This window comes from Cheilinus undulatus, linkage group 2 (genome assembly GCF_018320785.1).
Source record: "Cheilinus undulatus linkage group 2, ASM1832078v1, whole genome shotgun sequence".
Lineage (NCBI taxonomy): Eukaryota > Metazoa > Chordata > Actinopteri > Labriformes > Labridae > Cheilinus > Cheilinus undulatus.
Window position 1 is genome coordinate 1,524,025 of NC_054866.1, and position 23,340 is coordinate 1,547,364.

Genomic DNA, 23,340 nt, shown 5'->3' on the forward strand with positions numbered 1-23,340 from the left:
GCTGATTTAATCTGTGTTGTCACCATGAGCTGCAGGTCAGCCAAACGGACTGAAAAACAAAGAATCCAGCAGCTTATTTCTGTTGGACCTTTAGTTCTCCAGGCATCGACTATGATCGTCTACTTGAACAGTAAGCTTATTGTCATTTAAACCGTTTCCTGTACGCTCTTCTGAAGCTGACATGGATGAAGCTCTCTGATTAGAGTTGTTAAAGTTTAACTGTGGAATCCAATATCCCCTACAGACCAGGAGGCTCCCTTTACCAAGCAGCGTTTGAACTGCGTTGATCCTAAACAGGAACACACAGGACAAAGGTAGGTCTCAGTATGTGCACAGAGTGGCAGAAGAAAACACTCTACAGGAAAGCACATCTGTGAGAAGAGTTTGGCACTAATGCAGACACTGTAATGCTGTTTTCACTCCCGTGGAACTGACTCAGGTTTAATAAATATTCCCCCTAGCTACTCTTACCTCCAAACTCTTACCTCCTAACTAAATAACTAAAACTAAAAGGCAAAAATGAACTGAAACTAAATAAACACTAAGCTCTACCAAAAAAAGAAAACTAAAACTAACTAAAATAAAATAAAAATAGAGACAAAATATCCTTAGATTTAGTCTTTGACACAACCAGACTGACCGATACCTACACACAAGGACAAAGTGTGAAAATTCCCTGATCTGATTGGTTAAGACTTCACTTCATAGCTTTATGTGTGGAGTTGTATTTAAACATTATCTTTAAAAACTAAGATGTTTGTTGTTGTTATGTTCACTCAGCCCTGACATGCATCTGAAAAAAGTCTAAAACTAACACTAAAATTAATGAAAACTAAACTAACAAACCAGCAGAAAAAACTCATTAAAACTAAACTTAACTTGAACACAGAATGTGAAAATGAAATAAAAATAAAAACTAATGAAAAATCTCAAACTATTATAACCTTGCTGGGGCCTGACACTAAAACCAAGTTTTAAAAAATGTAAGAATTGTCTCAAGCCAACGAGATCCAGTTTTATTTACTAGAAGAATTAAAACCTATATTTTTGTTTCATAATTTTGACTATTTCATTATTGTAAATGAAAAGGTTTTACAGTGGTACAAGTCTTTCTGAGCTGAGAAGTCTTCCCTTCGTTAAAAAGACAAACACTTTTTTCCAATCATTTGTAAGTCTAGCTAGTCTTATTTGCCTTGAATCATTTTTTCTGGGCACCGTTTTATTTAGAAACGGTCTGTTCTGTACTCTTTCTAACATGAACATTGGCTGAATCTGAATCCTACCGGCCCTCATCCTCACAGCAGCAGGCTGCCCTGAGAGTAAAACTCCTCTGGCTCAGATATGGCCTACATCTGGGACCTGAATGACAGCCCTGATCCAAGTGTGACAAAAGTTCCTGTACCAAAACAAAGCCAGACCTCAGCCAGGACTGAATGAAACAGTTCATATGGCTCATAGCTGGACCTCATATGGGAAACGCGTACGGGGCAGTGTTAATGTCCTTGACCAAAACTCTGACTAAAAATGTTTGTACAGCCTTTTTTCCATGACTACAACTAGACTGAGACTAACAAAAATAGATCTGTGATGACTAAAACTAGACTGAGACTAACAAAAATAGATCTGTGATGACTAAAACTAGACTGAGACTAACAAAAATAGATCTGTGATGACTAAAACTAGACTAAAACTAACAAAAATAGATCTGTGATGACTAAAACTAGACTAAAACTAACAAAAATAGATCTGTGATGACTAAAACTAGACTGAGACTAACAAAAATAGATCTGTGATGACTACAACTAGACTGAGACTAACAAAAATAGATCTGTGATGACTAAAACTAGACTAAAACTAACAAAAATAGATCTGTGATGACTACAACTAGACTGAGACTAACAAAAATAGATCTGTGATGACTACAACTAGACTGAGACTAACAAAAATAGATCTGTGATGACTACAACTAGACTGAGACTAACAAAAATAGATCTGTGATGACTACAACTAGACTGAGACTAACAAAAATAGATCTGTGATGACTACAACTAGACTGAAACTAACAAAAATAGATCTGTGATGACTACAACTAGACTGAGACTAACAAAAATAGATCTGTGATGACTACAACTAGACTGAGACTAACAAAAATAGATCTGTGATGACTACAACTAGACTGAGACTAACAAAAATAGATCTGTGATGACTACAACTAGACTGAGACTAACAAAAATAGATCTGTGATGACTAAAACTAGACTAAAACTAACAAAAATAGATCTGTGATGACTACAACTAGACTGAGACTAACAAAAATAGATCTGTGATGACTACAACTAGACTGAGACTAACAAAAATAGATCTGTGATGACTAAAACTAGACTGAGACTAACAAAAATAGATCTGTGATGACTAAAACTAGACTGAGACTAACAAAAATAGATCTGTGATGACTACAACTAGACTGAGACTAAAAAGGATAGAAATGACTAAAATTAAAAAGATTTCATTCAAAGACTAAAACTTAGACTAATATTAAAAATAGCTGCCTAAATTAACACTGGTATGGGGAGATTTGGTGAGGAAGTTTGGCCCTCAGACCAAACCCTCTGATAACATTCAGGAGTGAATGATGGGCCACATCTGGGCCAAAGCTTCAACTGTAGGTTTCAATAATTTTGTGGTTTTAAATGTGTTCACTTAATGCAAAACATGACTTCTTCAAAGTTAAATATTTCATTTTGACAAACAATCACTGTGCTTTTGTGTTTAAGTGTGTGTTCTTATGTGTAGTTTGAGTCTCTACAAAGAAGAACTTCTGTGACTTCTCAGACAGACAATAGTTGTCTCTGCCTTTACCTGGGCCAGCTCTGGCTCTGATAAATCTTTATCCAGATTTAAAGGCACATCATACCTGTGGGGGATATGATGTCATGTCCCCTGGTTACTTAGTTAAGTTGTCTTATTTTCTCCTCATGTTTCCCAGTCTTGTCATTTCCTGTTGTATTTTGTATGCTTACCTTGTGTCTCTGCCAGATCACTCCTTCCTGCCCATCCCTACCCAGAGGCGTGCACAGAGTTTTCAAGGGCTGGGGCGAAAAGAAAAAAAGGGTGACTACAGCGCGTTCACTTGCATATTGAATATGCTTCAATTCTAATTTATTTGTCACAGGCATTAAAAAGCACAATATACAGTCAATGCAGGGAAAAACATTTTATCTCATCACCTTCTCACCTCACAAAACCAAAAAATAAATAGAAGATGGAAAAAATGTCATCATAAAAAATAATAAGCAGTACTGTAGAGATAAAAATATGATAATAAAGATCGTATTAAGAGATCTTATTGGTTTAGGTTAGAAGTGGGCTTCTGCCTGCAGGACGCTCTGAGAGCTGACTGTGTGGGGGGTGGGTTCAGGTGCTTAAATATGAATACGTTACAGTGTATTATGCTCCAATGTAGAATATGAGTGTTAGTGTGTGTCTTCTTCGCTTGGAACCCTGACTCTGACATTCCTAAAACAGGCTGTAAGGGCCGTCGCTAGGACGGGGCTGGGGCTGTTCAGGGCCGTTGCTACGACTGAGATACAGGGGGGCTTAGCCCCTGGGGCTGTTCAGGGCCGTCGCTAGGACTGAAATACAGGGGGGCTTAGCCCCGAGGGTTGTTCAGGGCCGTCGCCAGGATTGAAATACAGGGGGGCTTAGCCCCGAGGGTTGTTCAGGGCCGTCGCCAGGATTGAAATACAGGGGGGCTTAGCCCCGAGGGTTGTTCAGGGCCGTCGCCAGGATTGAAATACAGGGGGGCTTAGCCCCGAGGGTTGTTCAGGGCCGTCGCCAGGATTGAAATACAGGGGGGCTTAGCCCCGAGGGCTGTTCAGGGCCGTCGCTAGGACTGAAATACAAGGGGGCTTAGCCCCTGGGGCTGTTCAGGGCCGTTGCTACGACTGAGATACAGGGGGAGCTTAGCTCCGAGGGTTGTTCAGGGCCGTCGCTAGGACTGAAATACAGGGGGGCTTATCCCCGAGGGTTGTTCAGGGCCGTCGCTAGGACTGAAATACAGGGGGGCTTATCCCCGAGGGTTGTTCAGGGCCATCGCTAGGACTGAGATACAGGGGGGCTTAGCCCCGAGGGTTGTTCAGGGCCATCGCTAGGACTGAAATACAGGGGGGCTTAGCCCCGAGGGTTGTTCAGGGCCATCACCAGGATTGAAATACGGGGGGGCTTAGCCCCGAAGGTTGCAGGTAATGCTTGGAATATAGCACACATCATTTTTTTAATCCGCACCTTAAAATGCTTAATTAATGAATAATTTATCAGAACTTGCAGAGCATTTATCAGGATTTATAATCTGGCTCAAACTCTTTTCCTTAGAAAGGAGACTGTCCTTGTCTGAGCCTTGAGGAGGGCTCCTTTTTCTTAATAACAGCCTGAGTGAGTCGGAAAAATATCCATTAATGCATTTAGTAAAACATACATGTGGTGTATAATATCTAAATATATATAGTTTCATCACTTTTTTATGGCTGTTCATGCTTTCCAGATAAAACGAGTTTATTTCTGCCTGCCACTGATATTTCTGTGTCTGAAGACAGTCTATACCAGTTGTACTCAACCTTATTTTCCCCGAGAGCCATATCGTCTAAAAATACTTTAGTGAGAGCCACATTTCAAAAACAGGGATGTAAGAAGATACATAGATCCATAGTTGAAATAAAATGAAACAGTGAGTTGTTGGATTATTGTGTTATTAAATGGGATGCAATAGGCCCCATGTAATGAGCATATATTATCTATGCCTAATGACATTTAAATTTTGGTTTCAGCTCTTAGATTCTTTGATTTATATGTCACACTGGGACATTTACTGTAGTTCTGTGGCTCTGTTAAACTTAAAAAAGATGTTTTCTATTTTTTTTCCACCCATTATTGATGCTTTTAACTAAAGGGGGAGGGGCCTCATACTGGTCTTGCCCTGGGCCTCCAAATGACTAAAACCGGCCCTGCCTCACACCTGCAGACACACCGTTCCACCCTGCCTCATTCCATAGCTTTGGTTTCCTATTTCTGCAGTTTTGACAGTATTTATTACCAGTATTACATTAAAGATCAAATAAAACACCCACATTTGGACAGTAAGTCATTTCTGATCTGTGTGTAACGCTCGGTGATGATGATGAGTGTGGAAGAGCATCGACAGGAAGTGACTGAAGAAGACTGTTACAACGAGGACAGACGAAGAAGACTGAAGAGACGACCACCAGCGGACCAAGGTTGTTGTAGTGAACTAAAACTAAATAACTAAAACTAAAATTCAAAAATCCTTTTGTCAACTAAAACTAAATAAAAACTAAGCTTTACCAAAAAAACAAAAACTAACTAAAACTGTATAGTGTGCTAACAAAACTAACTAAAATAAAATAAAAATGGAGACAAAATATCCTTAGTTTTAGTCTTTGACACAACCAGACTGACTGGCACCTAGACCAGAGTCTGGGAGTGTAAAATTCCGTGATCTGATTGGTTAAGACTTCCCATAATGGTAGTTTTATGTCTGGAAATGAATTCAAACATGATATTTAAAGAAATTAAAAGATAAGTGAAGAGTAGTCTGTTTGAATATGTTTATAAAAATGTGTGACTCTCACTCAGCCCCTTATCTGTCCATAAAAACTAAAACTTACACTAAAACTAATAAAAACTAAACTAAATAAGCATTTTTGCCAAATATAAACTAAACTATGAAACCAGCAGTCAAAACTAATAAAAACTAAACTGAAATCAAACACAGAAAGTGAAAACGAAATAAAAATAGAAACTAATGAAAAATCTAAAACTATTGTAACCTTGCAGCGGACTTCCTCCTCTCCCTCACACACACACATCGATGATAATAATACACGGATTAAAAAAAATAAAAGTTTTCATTTAGACTTGGCACTAAAGAGCCACAGGCGGCTGGAGAGCCATGGGCTGACTAGCTCTGCTCTATACATGCAGCAGAAAGTACCGCAATGGTGTGGCCATTCATTCGTCATCGTTTTTACTGCAATTATTGGGGGGGGGGGGGTCTTTTAGCGCGGCTTCTGCCCCCCCCTCAGTGCTTAAGGACGCCCTGTTAACGTTATTATTTCTGCTTTAATCAGCGCGTTTACAACTGAAGATGTGGGCGTGGTCGCTTAAAGGGAAGTGACGTTTATGGTCTGAGTGTTTCTGTTGTTGCTAGGTAGGAAACCGACAACAAACCCCTCCAAGTGTTCCACCAAGCAACCTGTAAAACTTTCAGCTCATCAGCCAGTGTTAGTGTCTGAAAGTGCTTCACTAAAGTGATCCTGAGACTCTGACAGCTTTGGAACCGGTAACCGAGGACTGAGGTGAGTCTGCCATGGAGCCTCCGCAGTACCTGCAGAAACTGGACACCCAGTCCTGTTTCAAAGACGTTTTATGAACGTTATTGAAAGTGTTCACGCTGTGTTTCTGTCTGTTGTTGAAGAGGATGGGATCCAGCCACAAGAGTTCAACCAGCAGCTCTCAGCGGTACCGGACCAGGGCCCCCTCCTCTCAGGTGGATGAGAGTTTGTTTGGGAGCCCAGCAGCGGTGAGTGAGGAAGACTACAGCCATGGCTTTACCAGGGCTGCAAAAGTACATGACTACTCAGGTAAAAGTAAAGTTACTCTGCTTAAAACTGACTGGAGTTAAAGTACTGCTCTATAAATCCACTCATGTAAAAGTGAAAAGGATTTAAACTGAACTGAGCAGCTACCTGGGAAAATAATCCAGTTGCAATATATATATAGCATAACAATCTAATTATTTTTAAGTTCCTCTTATGTAATTTTCAGTAAACACAAGCAAGAATCATTCTATCTTATAAGCAGCATTAGATTGGATAGATTAAATGATTATTTTTCCCCCAGGCATATATATTAGGATGGCAGAACATGATGCATGAATCAATAAGAATTACATACCATTCTTCATCTACTCTGGCTACAGCCCTTAATTAACTGATTTGTTAACTTACAGCCCTCTAAGCCAGTGGTTCTCAAAGTGGGGGTCAGGACCCCCAGGGGGGTTGCAAGGCAGTAAAGGGGGAAGCGGGAAGCTTTAAAAAAAAAAAAAAAAAAAAAAAAAAAAGAGTTAAGATCATACCTTTTGTATATTATTGTAAAAATGTTGTTCAAAGGGTTCAGTTTAAAATAAAACCTATTTATCAAGTGATATTGTGCTTAAATGTGGGTAAGTTATAAAAACTATCTAAAATGTGAGTTTTATACAGGATGCTTTGTGCAGCATCATGCACTTAAACCCCTCAAGGGAAGGTGGGGGTCCCCACTCTCTGACGCAGTTATTTTGGGGGTCACCGGCTGGAAGGTTTGGGACGCTCCTGCTCTAAACAATCATCCTTGACAACTAAGGCTGAATCTAACTGCAATTATTATGACTCATATGCAGAGTGAATTACAGTTTTAAAGGGAGTGATGATTTTATATTGGTCTCTTTAAAAAAAAAAAAAATTTACAAAATAAGAAAGTAGGATTTTTTGAATACTTTCAAAAAAATATGCTTTGGCAATTGAATGATTTGTAGAGGACATAATTGCAGTGTTAATATTGGCAGCCATTTTTAATTTTAGTTTTAGTCTTTAAGTGAAATGTATTTTAGTTTAATCACATTTAAGTCATTTCTATCCTTTTTAGTTTTAGTCTAGATTTAGTCCATAAAGTCCTCACATTTTAGTCTTTACTTTTAGTCCAAGCATTTATTCTCTTATCTAAATCTGGTACCAAATCATGGTAGTGTGTTCTCTGCCAAACCTGGGGTCCCTGCTTTCTACAGCTGAGAGGCAGAATAGATCCAGATGTGGTTTTTTTAGACAGATTTACCCACAGTGGAGAAATATCACAGATTTTGAATGTCTGACAAAAACTACATAACATTTTAGTCTAGTTTCAGTCATCTTGATGAAAACTAGACTTTGTCAGTTTTAGTCATCACAGATCTATTTTTGTTAGTCTCAGTCTAGTTGTAGTCATCACAGATCTATTTTTGTTAGTTTCAGTCTAGTTTTAGTCATCACAGATCTATTTTTGTTAGTCTCAGTCTAGTTTTAGTCATCACAGATCTATTTTTGTTAGTCTCAGTCTAGTTTTAGTCATCACAGATCTATTTTTGTTAGTCTCAGTCTAGTTGTAGTCATCACAGATCTATTTTTGTTAGTCTCAGTCTAGTTTTAGTCATCACAGATCTATTTTTGTTAGTTTCAGTCTAGTTGTAGTCATCACAGATCTATTTTTGTTAGTTTCAGTCTAGTTTTAGTCATCACAGATCTATTTTTGTTAGCTTCAGTCTAGTTGTAGTCATCACAGATCTATTTTTGTTAGTCTCAGTCTAGTTGTAGTCATCACTGATCTATTTTTGTTAGTCTCAGTCTAGTTGTAGTCATCACAGATCTGTTTTTGTTAGTCTCAGTCTAGTTGTAGTCATCACAGATCTACTTTGTTAGTCTCAGTCTAGTTGTAGTCATCACAGATCTACTTTGTTAGTCTCAGTCTAGTTGTAGTCATCACAGATCTATTTTTGTTAGTTTCAGTCTAGTTTTAGTCATCACAGATCTATTTTTGTTAGTCTCAGTCTAGTTGTAGTCATCACAGATCTATTTTTGTTAGTTTCAGTCTAGTTTTAGTCATCACAGATCTATTTTTGTTAGTCTCAGTCTAGTTGTAGTCATCACAGATCTATTTTTGTTAGTTTCAGTCTAGTTTTAGTCATCACAGATCTATTTTTGTTAGTCTCAGTCTAGTTGTAGTCATCACAGATCTATTTTTGTTAGTCTCAGTCTAGTTTTAGTCATCACAGATCTATTTTTGTTAGTTTCAGTCTAGTTTTAGTCATCACAGATCTATTTTTGTTAGTCTCAGTCTAGTTGTAGTCATCACAGATCTGTTTTTGTTAGTCTCAGTCTAGTTGTAGTCATCACTGATCTATTTTTGTTAGTCTCAGTCTAGTTGTAGTCATCACAGATCTGTTTTTGTTAGTCTCAGTCTAGTTGTAGTCATCACAGATCTATTTTTGTTAGTCTCAGTCTAGTTGTAGTCATCACAGATCTATTTTTGTTAGTTTCAGTCTTGTTTTAGTCATCACAGATCTATTTTTGTTAGTCTCAGTCTAGTTGTAGTCATCACAGATCTATTTTTGTTAGTCTCAGTCTAGTTTTAGTCATCACAGATCTATTTTTGTTAGTCTCAGTCTAGTTTTAGTCATCACAGATCTATTTTTGTTAGTCTCAGTCTAGTTTTAGTCATCACAGATCTATTTTTGTTAGTCTCAGTCTAGTTTTAGTCATCACAGATCTATTTTTGTTAGTTTCAGTCTAGTTGTAGTCATCACAGATCTATTTTTGTTAGTTTCAGTCTAGTTGTAGTCATCACAGATTTATTTTTGTTAGTCTCAGTCTAGTTGTAGTCATCACAGATCTATTTTTGTTAGTCTCAGTCTAGTTGTAGTCATCACAGATCTATTTTTGTTAGTCTCAGTCTAGTTGTAGTCATCACAGATCTATTTTTGTTAGTCTCAGTCTAGTTTTAGTCATCACAGAACTATTTTTGTTAGTCTCAGTCTAGTTTTAGTCATCACAGATCTATTTTTGTTAGTCTCAGTCTAGTTTTAGTCATCACAGATCTATTTTTGTTAGTCTCAGTCTAGTTTTAGTCATCACAGATCTATTTTTGTTAGTCTCAGTCTAGTTCTAGTCATCACAGATCTATTTTTGTTAGTTTCAGTCTAGTTTTAGTCATCACAGATCTATTTTTGTTAGTTTCAGTCTAGTTGTAGTCATCACAGATCTATTTTTGTTAGCTTCAGTCTAGTTGTAGTCATCACAGATCTATTTTTGTTAGTCTCAGTCTAGTTGTAGTCATCACAGATCTATTTTTGTTAGTCTCAGTCTAGTTGTAGTCATCACAGATCTATTTTTGTTAGTCTCAGTCTAGTTTTAGTCATCACAGATCTATTTTTGTTAGCTTCAGTCTAGTTGTAGTCATCACAGATCTATTTTTGTTAGTCTCAGTCTAGTTGTAGTCATCACAGATCTATTTTTGTTAGTTTCAGTCTAGTTTTAGTCATCACAGATCTATTTTTGTTAGCTTCAGTCTAGTTGTAGTCATCACAGATCTATTTTTGTTAGTCTCAGTCTAGTTTTAGTCATCACAGATCTATTTTTGTTAGTCTCAGTCTAGTTTTAGTCATCACAGATCTATTTTTGTTAGTTTCAGTCTAGTTTTAGTCATCACAGATCTATTTTTGTTAGTCTCAGTCTAGTTTTAGTCATCACAGATCTATTTTTGTTAGTCTCAGTCTAGTTTTAGTCATCACAGATCTATTTTTGTTAGTCTCAGTCTAGTTTTAGTCATCACAGATATATTTTTGTTAGTCTCAGTCTAGTTTTAGTCATCACAGATCTATTTTTGTTAGTCTCAGTCTAGTTTTAGTCATCACAGATCTATTTTTGTTAGTCTAGTTTTAGTCATCACAGATCTATTTTTGTTAGTCTAGTTCTAGTCATCACAGATCTATTTTTGTTAGTCTCAGTCTAGTTTTAGTCATCACAGATCTATTTTTGTTAGTCTCAGTCTAGTTCTAGTCATCACAGATCTATTTTTGTTAGTCTAGTTTTAGTCATCACAGATCTATTTTTGTTAGTCTCAGTCTAGTTTTAGTCATCACAGATCTATTTTTGTTAGTCTCAGTCTAGTTGTAGTCATCACAGATCTATTTTTGTTAGTCTCAGTCTAGTTGTAGTCATCACAGATCTATTTTTGTTAGTCTCAGTCTAGTTGTAGTCATCACAGATCTATTTTTGTTAGTCTCAGTCTAGTTGTAGTCATCACAGATCTATTTTTGTTAGTTTCAGTCTAGTTTTAGTCATCACAGATCTATTTTTGTTAGCTTCAGTCTAGTTGTAGTCATCACAGATCTATTTTTGTTAGTTTCAGTCTAGTTTTAGTCATCACAGATCTATTTTTGTTAGTCTCAGTCTAGTTTTAGTCATCACAGATCTATTTTTGTTAGTCTCAGTCTAGTTTTAGTCATCACAGATCTATTTTTGTTAGTCTCAGTCTAGTTTTAGTCATCACAGATCTATTTTTGTTAGTTTCAGTCTAGTTTTAGTCATCACAGATCTATTTTTGTTAGTCTCAGTCTAGTTGTAGTCATCACTGATCTATTTTTGTTAGTCTCAGTCTAGTTGTAGTCATCACTGATCTATTTTTGTTAGTCTCAGTCTAGTTGTAGTCATCACAGATCTATTTTTGTTAGTCTCAGTCTAGTTTTAGTCATCACAGATCTATTTTTGTTAGTCTCAGTCTAGTTGTAGTCATCACAGATCTATTTTTGTTAGTCTCAGTCTAGTTTTAGTCATCACAGATCTATTTTTGTTAGTCTCAGTCTAGTTGTAGTCATCACAGATCTATTTTTGTTAGTCTTAGTCTAGTTGTAGTCATCACAGATCTATTTTTGTTAGTTTCAGTCTAGTTTTAGTCATCACAGATCTATTTTTGTCAGTTTCAGTCTAGTTTTAGTCATCACAGATCTATTTTTGTCAGTCTCAGTCTAGTTTTAGTCATCACAGATCTATTTTTGTTAGTTTTAGTTTAATTTTAGTCATCACAGATTTGTTTTTGTTAGTTTTAGTTTAGTTTTTGTTATAAAAAAAGGCTGTCGATGAACATTTTTAGTCAGAGTTTTAGTCGTCAAAATTAACACTGCATAATTGCAGGGAAATTGCAGTCAGACTTATTGTGATTTAATCTAAATTTTGAGAAACTGTCCAGTCTTTGTGCAATAAAATTTAAACTTTCCTGTTTGTCACTAACAGCGTGAGAATGTTGGTTTTCAGATGAAGTCACTCCTCCAGGATAAAGTCAAATACTGATGATGGATGTGAATCATTCTCTCTGTGTAGTCGACACAGGAGGAAAAAAGTACAAGTTCTCCCAAAACAAACTGTATTACAGTAATTAGAGTGAATTAGAATTACTTTCCACCTCTGGGAATCACCATGATGCTGATATTTCTATTGACACGCTTTAGCCCTGTTTATGGCTATGATTTGATAAATCCAGTCCGTGCTGCAGATATGAACCACTATAGATATCAGAGTAAAACAGAAAGATCTGAGTGAGGTTATTAAATGTTGCTAAACACTTTGTCATCACAGTTGAACGTCCGTGAAAATTCAGCCAGCAGAGCCAAACACTGGCCCCAGCGGAGCCAAGAAGGTGATATTGTTCAGATCATAACCAAAGACCTCATTCGCAATCTCAGGTAAGTGAACACATAAACCCCGAAGAATATTGTTCAGAACGGCTATTTTTAACGGATAAAGATTCAAGCTGTTGAATTTAATTCAAAGTGATATTAAGCAAAATAAAAGAATGGGTGCAAAAAGCTTAATGAATAAGAATGAATGCAATAAAGCCCAAAACCCTCATGAGAATGTCATTCTGAAACCCAAAGGCTGATATTCCAGAAACTGTGATCTTTCTAGGATCCCAGTGAAGGATTCTTCAAGAGACGCCATCGTCCTATCTTCAGCTGAGTTTGAGCGGATTGCCTCAGTGTCCCGGGTTGTTACAAAGGAGCAGAGGGAGGGCCTGACACAGGCGTGTCAGAGGAAGAAAGAGGAGGAACTTGTAGGAGAAATAATTATTTAAAAAATCCTTGTCATTTTGCAGCAAGATTCTTTGTCCCTCACTTTTTAAACTCTTTCATCCAGAGAGCGACAGAGGAGAGGAAGCACTGGATCCTTGAAGCTGACCTCAGTCGCAGGAGAAAAAAGGGGCTGACTGAGCTGGAGCTAGAGTCTGAGGACCATGCACAGAGCCTCATAGAGCGGGCCAACGCCCACACCACCGAGCAAGAAGAAGAGATCAAAAGGCTCAACATGGTGAGAAGCAGCTGTGGACAGGTACCCTTGTTATGAACATTTTTGGCATCTGTCTCAACAATACTTGTGCGTGTGTGCGTGTGTGCGTGGTCTCATCAGCTGATTCTGGGTGCTCAGTGTCAAGCCACACGTGACGCCCAGATCAGAGAAAGGAAACAGATCCAGGCGGAGTTGTCACTAGAGGAGAAGCGTCTAGATGACATGATGGCAGTGGAGCGCCGCAAAGCTTTGGAGATGATGGAGCAGAGCGAAGAGCTACGCAAACAACAGAGAATGAAGTGACGGCAGTTCCACTGGAAATACAAAAATAGTTCATTTATTTAGATTTTATTAAAAGATGCCATTTCTTCCCATGACGCTGCTGTTCTGATTTAGCCATGTTTTTTCCTCTGTTTTATTACAGTGGTATGCAGCAAATTTACAACCAAATCCTGCAACGTCTTGAGGATAAGCAATTATTTCAGGAAACAAAAGAGCAGGAAAAATGGCAGATACGGGAAAACCAGGAGAAAATGTTTATGGAAGACCAACAGGTGCAGCTTCTTTATATTAAGCCTCATAGCATAAATGCATTAGTTACTGATCATCAACTGGCAGCCCGGGGTCCATATCAGGCCCACAAAGCTTCCTGTCTGGCCCCTAGAAGATCATTAAATTCAGAAGAATATAACTCAAGAGTGCATGTTTCTTGCTGCCAACTGCTCTGGTTGCCTGGCAACAAAACACAAAACATGCAGGAAAGTGGTTTAAAAGGGGTTAAAGTGTGGCAAATGGGCAAAAAATGGCAAAAATTGGTTTAGAAGTGGCAAAAATTAAAAATGTAATTTTTTTTAAAAATTGAAAGTCTGGCCCCCAGAGTTTCTGCCATGATTACATCTGGCTCTGTGTAATTGTACTTGATGACCCCTGGCATAAGTCATATTTTAAGATTTTTTGGAAAATAAGGCACAGCAAGTCAGCAGTGTTAGGAGAATAGAGGTAGGCAGATGTCACAATTTGGCCAAAAATGACATAAGCAATTATGCTAGGAGGCTAACGGTTCAGAGAATTTAATATATGCTCAAACTTCTGTGCATAGGCGCTTGAATTGAAGTCTGCTTCCTCTCTGACTGTCTGCCACCAGGCCCTGGAGAAGAAGAGGGAGGAGCAACGGCACCTGCAGAGGGAGATCATATCCATCAACGCTGAGACCATGCGGGCTAAGGAGCAGAGGAGAGAGGAGGAGAAGCTGGCTGACTTGAGAGATATGGAATACATCCAAAACAAGCTGGTTAGATAAAAAATACATTCTCTGACCCAACTTCTGACCTTAGGATCTGCAGAAACCACAGTTAGCCTTAAACTAGTGCAAGAAACTGATCTGATAAAGTTCTGTCAGTAACACTGTTCAAATTAGCTTTTTAATTCTAACTGTTCATCCAAGTGCGTCTTTTTTGTCCATTGAGGAAGGAACGGGAGGCAGAGTATGAAGCTGAGCAGAGACACATGAGGAAACAAAAGGAGCTGGAGATCACCAAGATGAGGGCCAAACAACAAAGAGCAAAAGACTACAAGGCCGAGCAGGTCAGGAAAAAACTGTCAGCCTACCACTCCTGTTGAATTTGACTAATCACCATACTGCGCAGACAGCTTATTATGAGCATCCACCTTTTTAAGACAAATTAACCCTTAAGAGTCCCTTTGATATCCTGATGCATTTGTCTCTAAGGATAAAAATATCAGCTGTGAAACTGCAGTAAAAATAGAATAGCAGCATTGATTTTGATGCACCATTATTTTTGGCTGGCCGCTAAAGTCAGCCCTGGCTCTTTCTGTACCTGAGTGACTGACTGAGTGATGCTACTTTCAGAGTCATACCATACGGAGTTGGGTTTGCTTGGACTGAAAGCGGTTGGTAATGGCTGCTTTCACTGCGGTAAATATCTCAGATACAGCTTTAGCTTTGCGTCCGCTTTACTAGAATTGGACCAAGTTTCTGTGGATAAAGAATAAAAACCACCCTAAAAGCTTTTCATGTTGGGAAAGATGTTTTCACTCTTCTGCTGACTGTCTTCAGCATGACTATGTGGGGGAAAGGTTTACTTGTGTGATGGTATAAAACGGCTGCTAGCGGAGCAATTAGCTTGGACTTAGCCACAGCGACACTTTTGTCAGAAATGGACAGCATTCCTTTATCAAAACAAACGCAGAGAGCAACACTGAAAGCTTTCTGTCACAGCAAAGGTGTTTTCGCTCGACCTGCTTCAGCCTGAGTGTTATAGTTATGGGGAAAGAGTTAGCTGTTGCGAGTGGTTGTTTACTAGGCCTGAGGCTGGAGCGATTGGCTCGGACTTAGCCATGGCGGTGGTTTTGTTTGCATACAATGGCAGGGAGCAACACTGAATGTCAGACAGACAGTAAAAGATGTTTTCGCTCTCCTCCCGGTCTTTTTCGGCATGGGTCTGCGATCATTACGGTGGGCCTGTCCGTAAGTCCAGGGCCTGCTGTAAGCTTGGATGTTGCTGTAAGAACATGGCTGTTTAATCAAAACTGGACCACATTTCTTGTTAAAACCAGAGCAGAAAGCCACACTGAAAGCTTGCCTTGGCAGAGAAGAGGTTTTTGCACGCCCCCTATAGTGATGTGTCCCCTCCCTGCACAATAGAGCACAGAATAAAGGAGGATATTCTCTCCTCACCGTTCTGCCAGAGCTTACACCGTTAGTGCTGTGGTTGACTCGGCGTGTGCATGTGTACAACTTTTAACCAATCAGATGCAATAAAAGAAAAGCTGGGGGGGGGGGGGGCTCCATTTCTGAGCTCTGCTCTGATTGGACCGTCATGAATGTTAGAGACAGAACATTCCTCCAATCACCTTCTGAAGATTTTCTGAAAAGTCCTGCCCTTCCCAAATGTTTTCTATGGGAGCTTTCCCAGATTTATGGACATAAGTCGATCTAGCGTGTCAAGTTAGCTGTTTCCTGCAGACAGGGCTTTATGTTTTAAACCCGCAGACATTAGGGACAGCACAGTTACACACCCCAAACACCAATCACTCTGCCAGAACACTCAGTCAGGCTTTTCAACAGGTATCCCAGGTAGCTGCTGTCAGCCACATACTCAGATTTAACCTAGTCTTGTTTCTACAGTGTCCTATTTAAAAAAATCTCAAACTTGAAGTCCTAACAACAAAAAATGTTCGCTCCCCAAAGAGCGTGGTAGAAATGAAATATATGAATATTTTTTACACTCCACACTTTCTTTAAAACGACTTCAGCCTGAAATATTCATATCAAATATTAATATTTATGGGGATTTTAACCCTTCAGGAGCCAGTTTGTTGACACAACTCTACTGTTTTTATATAAAAAAAGAACAAAAAAAAAGTAAAATAATTTCCAGTATGTAACATTATTATCAGGACCTGAGATGGGTCAATGATTGGCAGCAACACTGACTTTGATGCATCATTTATTTTTTTTACAGTGTCAGATCAAACCCCCCCTCCCCACTCACACACACACACACCCACACACACACACACGGTCCTGAAAAAAAAAAAGCCAGCTTCCTTAATTTAACTGTAAAAATATTATAAATTTTTTTTCAATGTGAACGAGTCAGTCCTTTAAAACTATTCAGCCTGAAATATACTTATCAGAAATTAATTATATTTGTAGTATTTTAGCCCTTTAAAGGCCAATATGTTTACACAAATCCAGTTTTTACTAGAAGATCGCAAAAACGCAAATAAAATCTACACACACACACACACACACACACACACACCATTATCTGACATCAGTAGCCACACACACTTACCATGTCAGTAGTCCTTCACTTACCATTAAGTGTGAGATTCTGTGGAATGCTTTGAATGGGAAATAGTAGCGCCATCTGGTGGATAAATATAAAAATAAAAAAAATTGAAATCTTAACATAGAGGAATGCATTTGTTTATGCTAAGACTGCACTGTGTTCTCAGCTGTTCATTTCTGGAAGCCCATTTGCCTAACAAACCCCCTCTAAAGACGTTTTACCTAGAATTCCATTTATCTGTGCGTTCGGAGAGACTTGACAATGGAAGCCTCTCACTCTGTGACCACCTACACCTGCAGGCCATGGTACCTCAGGGTAGAGGAGGTGCTGTTTCTGATTTCTGAATAAAACCCTGCACTGATCTACAATCTGGTATCATAACCTAACCTCAGGTGTTGGCTTACCTGGGTGATCGCTGTGGCTGGAAGCTCAGTCGTGAGCAGTACAGTAGACAGCTCTGTCTATTATCATACTGTATGAAGGTATTCAAATGTCTAGACACCTCATAATGTGCATTTCACAAAAAATGGTTCATTTCCAGGAATTCATGGAAATGAAAGAATTAGAATGTTTGTTTTCTTTGTGTATTTATGTGCACATTTGAAAGGATGAGATCCGCACTCGGAGGAACCAAGAAGTTACGGACAGAGAATGGAGGAGAAAAGAGAAAGAGCTGGCTGCTGAAAAAATACAAGAGGAGGCCATGCTGAAGATGGCTCGCTTGGAGCAAGTTCAATGCAAAGAACACTTCCTGTCCATTGAGGCTGGCCGGGAGAAAGCTGAGGTTGAGCGGATGCTAGAGTAAGAGAACGTGGTAGTGAAAATGCGCAGACATATTGACTTGAATATTTTTACATTTGTTTTTAAGCATTTTACAATACCTTTTTATTTATATCAGTTCTGACCTCCTTCCCTACAAAGGGCACAACAGAAAGCAATAATCAAACAGCAGGAAGAGGAGGAGAGGCAGCGTCAGAAAGCAAGGTGCCACGCTGAGGCGGTCCGTCAGCAGATAAAGGAGCTGGAGTTCTCAGCCGTAGCTAAACGCAGGGAAACGTTCAAGGAGGCTGAGAGTTTGGTTCAAGAAGCCCATCAGAGACGGGTGCGTCTGGATGAGATTAAAAGGAAGAAGCTTAAAGAGCTAAGGTAAGTATGGATGACGTTCATAGACCTTTATTAGAATATTTAGAATCAACAATGAGCATGCATGTCATTAAAGGGGACATATTTTACCCTTTAAAGACAAGTTTATATTGGTCCCAGAGGTCCTCAAAACATGCCTGTGAAGTTTGATGCTGAAAAAAACTCCAGTATAGGATTTTTGCATGTCTATAAACCCCTCTGTTTCAGCCCTGCTCAGAACGAGCTGTTTCTGTGTCTGCGGCTTTAAATGTTAGTGATCTGTCTGACTCCGCACCTGACCACACCCCTCTCAGGAAATGGATGTGCCATGCCTAATAAACTTTCTTCCATGTGGGGAGGGCCAACTGAACCTGGGGGCAGGGCTAACTCCCCACATGAAATCATGAGGGGAAAATCTGAGAATGGCTTGTTTCAGCACACATTTTCTGAAAGGTGGAAAAAGAGAGGGGAGGAGGGAATGGATTTTTCTGGTACTTGAGGGGATTGTGGACAGGCAAGGGGCACATATTTGTGTTAGAAAAACCTGAAAAGTGATTATTGCATATGTCCCCTTTGTGAATCCACAGGGCTACAGGACTCTCTGAAAAATACTGCAGCGAAGTGGAAAGAAAAGCCTGGGCCTGCTTACTCTGAATCACTCACAACTAAATAATATTAAGCAATCACATTTGACATGCTCTGATTACAAGGGAAGAATTTAAATAATACCTGAACACATTAAAATCAATAAAACTTTTATTGAACTCCATAAGGTGTTGTCTTAAATCTTGTTCATTGAAATTGAGCTCTGTTTACATTGAGACAGCTTCTTCCTTTCACACAGTGACAGCACAGACAATGGGGTACAATTGTAATTTTTATTATGTATATTATTTCCCTTTCTCTTTAGTCATATCCCTCTACTTATAATGACAGTTCCCTTTATTTCTAGTATGCATGACAACAAAAAGGAATTCAAGGTGGGTTAAGGTTAGGATGGTACTTAACACAGCCTGGAGCGTGTGAAAACGTTTTAAGTACATCAAGGTAAATACAGTCTCCTTTTCCAGATCATTCTGAAGAAAGAAGTAGATGTATTGAGACATAATTATTTCATCTTAACCATCTAAACACACAACATACAGGAGTGTTAGGGGTCTAGCTGTCATTAGGACACCAAAGGCTTCACAAGCTCGTCTTTTTCTGCCTCCTTGTTTGTTAGGACCGCTACGCTTTACAAGAGAGGACACGGGACAGTAAAGTGGGCAGAGGACGGAACGGTGGAGGTCTCCATCTAAAACTTTGCAATTTGTCATGTTCACATCTGTACACGCAAAAAAGGGGAAACACCACAACAGCCGGCATACACAGGCCTCAGTAAGAGAAGGGTTCAGATTAAATACGCACACATACAGTACAGTTAGAGTTAGAGGCCATGGGTGTGGCAGCCATGGGCCTGTCCTTGCACATACACAGATACAGTCTCACACAGCACAGCACAGAGGTCACCTAAATACATGAAGCTGATGAAGGAGAGCTAATATCTAGAAGGTTGGATTTGGGGTAGCCCAGTGCAGGCTGAGAGGGGTTCAAATTCTAGTTTAGACCATCAAGTCACACCCACACTTAAACACAAACACACCCGCATTTACAGAGTGGCATACCGGACCTCAGTATGTATTTAGAACTCCATAAAGCCTGAGCAGAATATACTATCATTACTTAGTGTTGATAACTATAGCCAATTTAAATGGCAATACATGTTGAAATATTATATTTAACTCCATCTTTTACTCAGACTATACAAAAATGAAATGTATTTTAGACAAACAGGATAATGAAAGGTGTTCACATGTTCATTAAAATTAAGAGCTAACGTCTTCACAAGTGCAGAATCCAAAGCTCCCCACCTTCTTCGAAGGTTTAAGTCCACTCTTGCACAAACCATAAATCAATAAAAAAGACAAACATCAACAAAACAAATTAAATTAAAAGTCATAAATATGGAATGTATTTTTCTTAAATAATGCAAATTAAAGTCCTCCAATGCAGTTAAACTTTCTCTTGTAACAGGACAAATCATAAACAAGAACTCCAGACCAGAGTAGTTTGACTGTGGCCCTCAACACCATGGGAAGCTGCTGACAAACACACAAACGGACATAGAAAGGTTTGTTCGGGGGGCTGAGTTGGGTCTGTTGGGTGTTCACATGCCGTAACCGAAGCTGGGCTGCTGTGGCTGAGCGTAACCTGGTGCTGTGTAGCCATAACCATAAGCCTGCTGAGGAGGAACCGCCACGTTGGGTCCTGCTGTGAGCATGAGCTGGGGTGTGCCTGAAACAGAAGTATACAAACCTCCCATCACTCTCACAGAGTCATTCTTTTATGTCAGTGGTTCTCAACCCTTTCAGCCTGTGACCCCCCAAAATAAAGGTGCCAGACACCGGGGATCCCCACTGTACCTGAGGGTGGCTGAACACAGCCATGCACATTCTAGAATAGTCATGTGCTGACAAGGCCGCCCATAAAGGGGGATAAATAGGAGAGCTTTCTGGTGCCCAGCCAAACATCATTTTTTAAATAATTTCTGTAGTAAAAAGCCTTCTTCTTTTTATTTAAAGATTTGTTTTCAGGCCTTTATTAGATGGAGGAGGACAGTGGATAGACTTGGAAACAGGGACAGGAGTGGGGGAGAGACAAGCAGCAAAGGGCCTCAGGCCGGATTCGAACCCGGGCTGCCTGCGTACATGGTGCATGCTTTGGCCACTCAACTACTGGCGTGCCACAAATAGCCTTGTCAAAAATGTAAATCCCCTTTGTTAAAAAATAATTAAAATGGTTTAAAAATTGCTACAATGGGTTAGTAATGGCAAAAACGGGGGAAAAGGTGGTGAAATTGGATTTTAGATGTAGCAGAAATGGGTTGAAGTGGCAAAAACGGGCATTAATCATGGTAAAAAGGAGTTAAAAAGTGGATGCTTTAAATTGGCAAAAATGGGTGGAAATTTAGTGATATTGGATAAAAAAAATTTATATAAACCAGCAAGAAAGGGTGGGGCGGCATGGCGACGCAGTGGTTAGCGCTGTTGCCTCACAGCAAGAAGGTTGCTGGTTCACTTCCTGAACAGGGCCTTTCTGTGTGGAGTTTGCATGTTCTCCCCGTGCATGCGTGGGTTCTCTCTGGGTACTCTGGCTTCCTCCCACCACAAAAAACATGCTCATTAGGTTAATTGATCACTCTAAATTGGCCGTAGGTGTGAATGTGAGCGTGCCTGGTTGTCTGTCTCTATGTGTGTCTGTCTCTATATGTCAGCCCTGCGATTGACTGGCGACCAGTCCAGGGTGTACCCCGCCTCTCGCCCAATGACAGCTGGGATAGGCTCCAGCCCACCCCCGACCCGGAACAGAATAAGGGGTATAGAAAATGGATGGATGGATGGAAAAAAGGGTTAACTGAGAAAAAAAAAACATAAGTGGTATAAAGGGGTTGATTGTAGCAGGTCAACAGAGGCAACATTAAAGGGATACTTCAACATTTTGGCAAACTCGCCCATTGCCATAATTCCTATAGTCTTAGTATAGGTCCGTTTCCTTTAGTTGACAGCAAGCAAGCTGTTTCTAGATCTGGGGGGACCGTTAAACCAGCTGCAGCAGCTAACGCTATGTAAGCAGACGGAATTTTTGCTTTCCCTCATCAAACTTATCAAATACACAATCCAATAACTCCAAAATGCTCTCGTGGACAAGCCGTGACCTGTACCGTGACCCTTTAAGCTTAAGTGGCAAGAATTGGTTCAGAAGTGGCAAAAATCGGCAGAAAAAAGGTGGTAGAAAGAGTTTAAAACTGACAACAATAGGTGGAAAAAATGTGTTATAATTGGTGGGAAAAACTGATGAAAAGGTGCTAAAATTTGACAAAATTGTTGTAAAATGACAACAGTGTAATTAAAAAAAAATTCTAAAAATTTTAGGGCATCTGGAGACCCCCTCCCATTGTCTGGTGTCCCCCAAGGGGGTCCCGACCCCAAGGTTGGGAACCACTGCTTTATGTAACCATCAACATAAATCTGCAGGCCATGGCTCTATCTGCTGTCTTTACCGTAAACAATGGGCTGAGACTCTGTCGCCTGCTCTTCCTGCTTCCTTAGGGACTCAGAGGCTTCCAGTTTGTCCACCTGTAGAAAACACAACAAAAGTAGTGTTGTTAGACTACAAGGACACTTAAGCAGGTGGGGCTCTTGAAGAGCAACAGCTGACATGCCAGACTGGCAAAAACTGACCTCTGTTTATTTCACTGGCTGACGGATGGGACCATTCCTGACAGGCGAAGATGAACACAGTCCAAATTTAAACTAAAGAAGGCAGCAAGGGGCAGGACTAGCTAATGCAGGGAGGTTCTCCGACTCGGGCCGGGAAATATTGCACTGGCTACTCTATCAAGCAGCTAACAAAGTATTAAAGGAATTTTACTTCCTAACCAAAAGCTATGGAGATAGGACAGGAGACATAGTAGACGTCTAACTGGCAATAATGGTCCCACCATCCAGCCACCCTCATCTTCTACACTATCATGATGTAAATGTTGAGTATGCAGAGAACTATTGGAATTTAGCATTTCTGAGTTTACCTGTAACAATGACATTAATGTTGGTAAGTAATGCCTCGTCATCTTCTTAGTGGAGGATCTGCCATCAGTGTCTGCATGTGTGAGATGGAGATAGACGTCTCTCAACCGGCTGCTTAGCTCCTTGGAAAGCAGCTTCTTAGTTTACGTATGCCAGTTTGAAGGGGGGAATGTGAACACAACTGTCCATCTGCCTATTCATGTGTGTGTGTGTGGGTGGGTGTGTGTGTGTGTGTGTGTGTGTGAGAGAGAGAGAGAGTGTCTCAAAAAATAAACTAGAGTTGTCTACTAGCTTGTCCCTCCAGTAACTGTAGTTATCACTCAACATCTTAATGTTTAAAAAACCTTCAGGATCTTAAGTGCATCTGTTTGGTAGTACATGTATGAATATATGAATATGAAGGTCTAATCAGCAAAAAGCAATGCATTTAATCGTTTAGACATGGTCCAAAAATCTGAAGTTAAACCGAGCATCAGCATGAGGCAAAAAGTGTATTAAAGTAGCTTTGAAGATAGCATGGTGTTTACACCAAACTCTGACCCTACCGTCTGAATGCCACAGCAGAAATCGAGACTCACCAGACAAGGCGACATGCTCCAACGTTCTTTTGTCCGTGGCGGTGAGCCCGTGTGAATTACTGCCTCAGTTTGCGGTTTGTAGCTGATGGGAGTTAGCTGTAGTTGATGGCTTAAGGTTTGATGTGTTGAGCGTTTAGCGATGCTTCTCTACACACATCATTTATAACAGGTGGGAGTTTATGCTATTCTCCTTAACCATTGCTAATTAACAAGGCATAGAGAGAACTGCCAGTTCTACTGGTCCATAAAACTCTTACTGGTTTAGTGCCTAAATA

At 39.7% G+C, this 23,340-nt stretch overlaps 2 protein-coding genes across 7 annotated transcripts in view; one reads left to right on the forward strand and one right to left on the reverse strand.

The window, feature by feature from the left end:
- Positions 1-4: 4 nt before the first annotated feature.
- On the forward strand, positions 5-18,625 carry cfap45 (cilia and flagella associated protein 45). 3 transcript variants are annotated; one of them, XM_041800498.1, is made up of 14 exons: positions 5-130; positions 245-314; positions 6,223-6,370; positions 6,490-6,594; positions 12,215-12,321; positions 12,545-12,689; positions 12,773-12,964; positions 13,061-13,221; positions 13,347-13,476; positions 14,067-14,213; positions 14,393-14,506; positions 17,348-17,541; positions 17,662-17,886; positions 18,450-18,625. In XM_041800498.1, exons 4-14 carry the CDS (start codon positions 6,493-6,495, stop codon positions 18,514-18,516), a joined length of 1,584 nt encoding a protein of 527 aa, XP_041656432.1. In that variant the 5' UTR covers positions 5-130; positions 245-314; positions 6,223-6,370; positions 6,490-6,492; the 3' UTR covers positions 18,517-18,625. The 3 variants fall into 3 exon arrangements, with proteins under 3 accessions (XP_041656432.1, XP_041656433.1, XP_041656434.1); XM_041800499.1 differs by having other exon boundaries at positions 12,773-12,943; positions 13,043-13,221; XM_041800500.1 differs by lacking the exons at positions 5-130; positions 245-314; positions 6,223-6,370 and having other exon boundaries at positions 6,519-6,655.
- The window catches only part of LOC121518202 (clathrin heavy chain 1-like), a 106,987-nt gene continuing 102,247 nt past the window's right edge, over positions 18,601-23,340 (reverse strand). For all 4 annotated transcript variants that reach the window (XM_041800462.1, XM_041800470.1, XM_041800478.1 and 1 more), the window contains 2 exons: positions 21,962-22,037; positions 18,601-20,196 (listed from right to left, as the gene is read on the reverse strand). In XM_041800462.1, the coding sequence (XP_041656396.1) occupies positions 20,069-20,196; positions 21,962-22,037 (204 nt within the window). In that variant the 3' untranslated portion in view covers positions 18,601-20,068. The remainder of the gene's footprint in view (positions 20,197-21,961; positions 22,038-23,340) is intronic.

Excerpts from the sequence above, each read along its gene's own strand:
- cfap45 (XM_041800498.1), top strand. The coding sequence starts at position 6,493 with ATGGGATCCAGCCACAAGAGTTCAACCAGCAGCTCTCAGCGGTACCGG. Across the intron at positions 13,222-13,346 it reads CGCAAACAACAGAGAATGAA|TGGTATGCAGCAAATTTACA; the intron begins GTGACGGCAGTT and ends GTTTTATTACAG. Across the intron at positions 14,507-17,347 it reads AAGACTACAAGGCCGAGCAG|GATGAGATCCGCACTCGGAG; the intron begins GTCAGGAAAAAA and ends CACATTTGAAAG.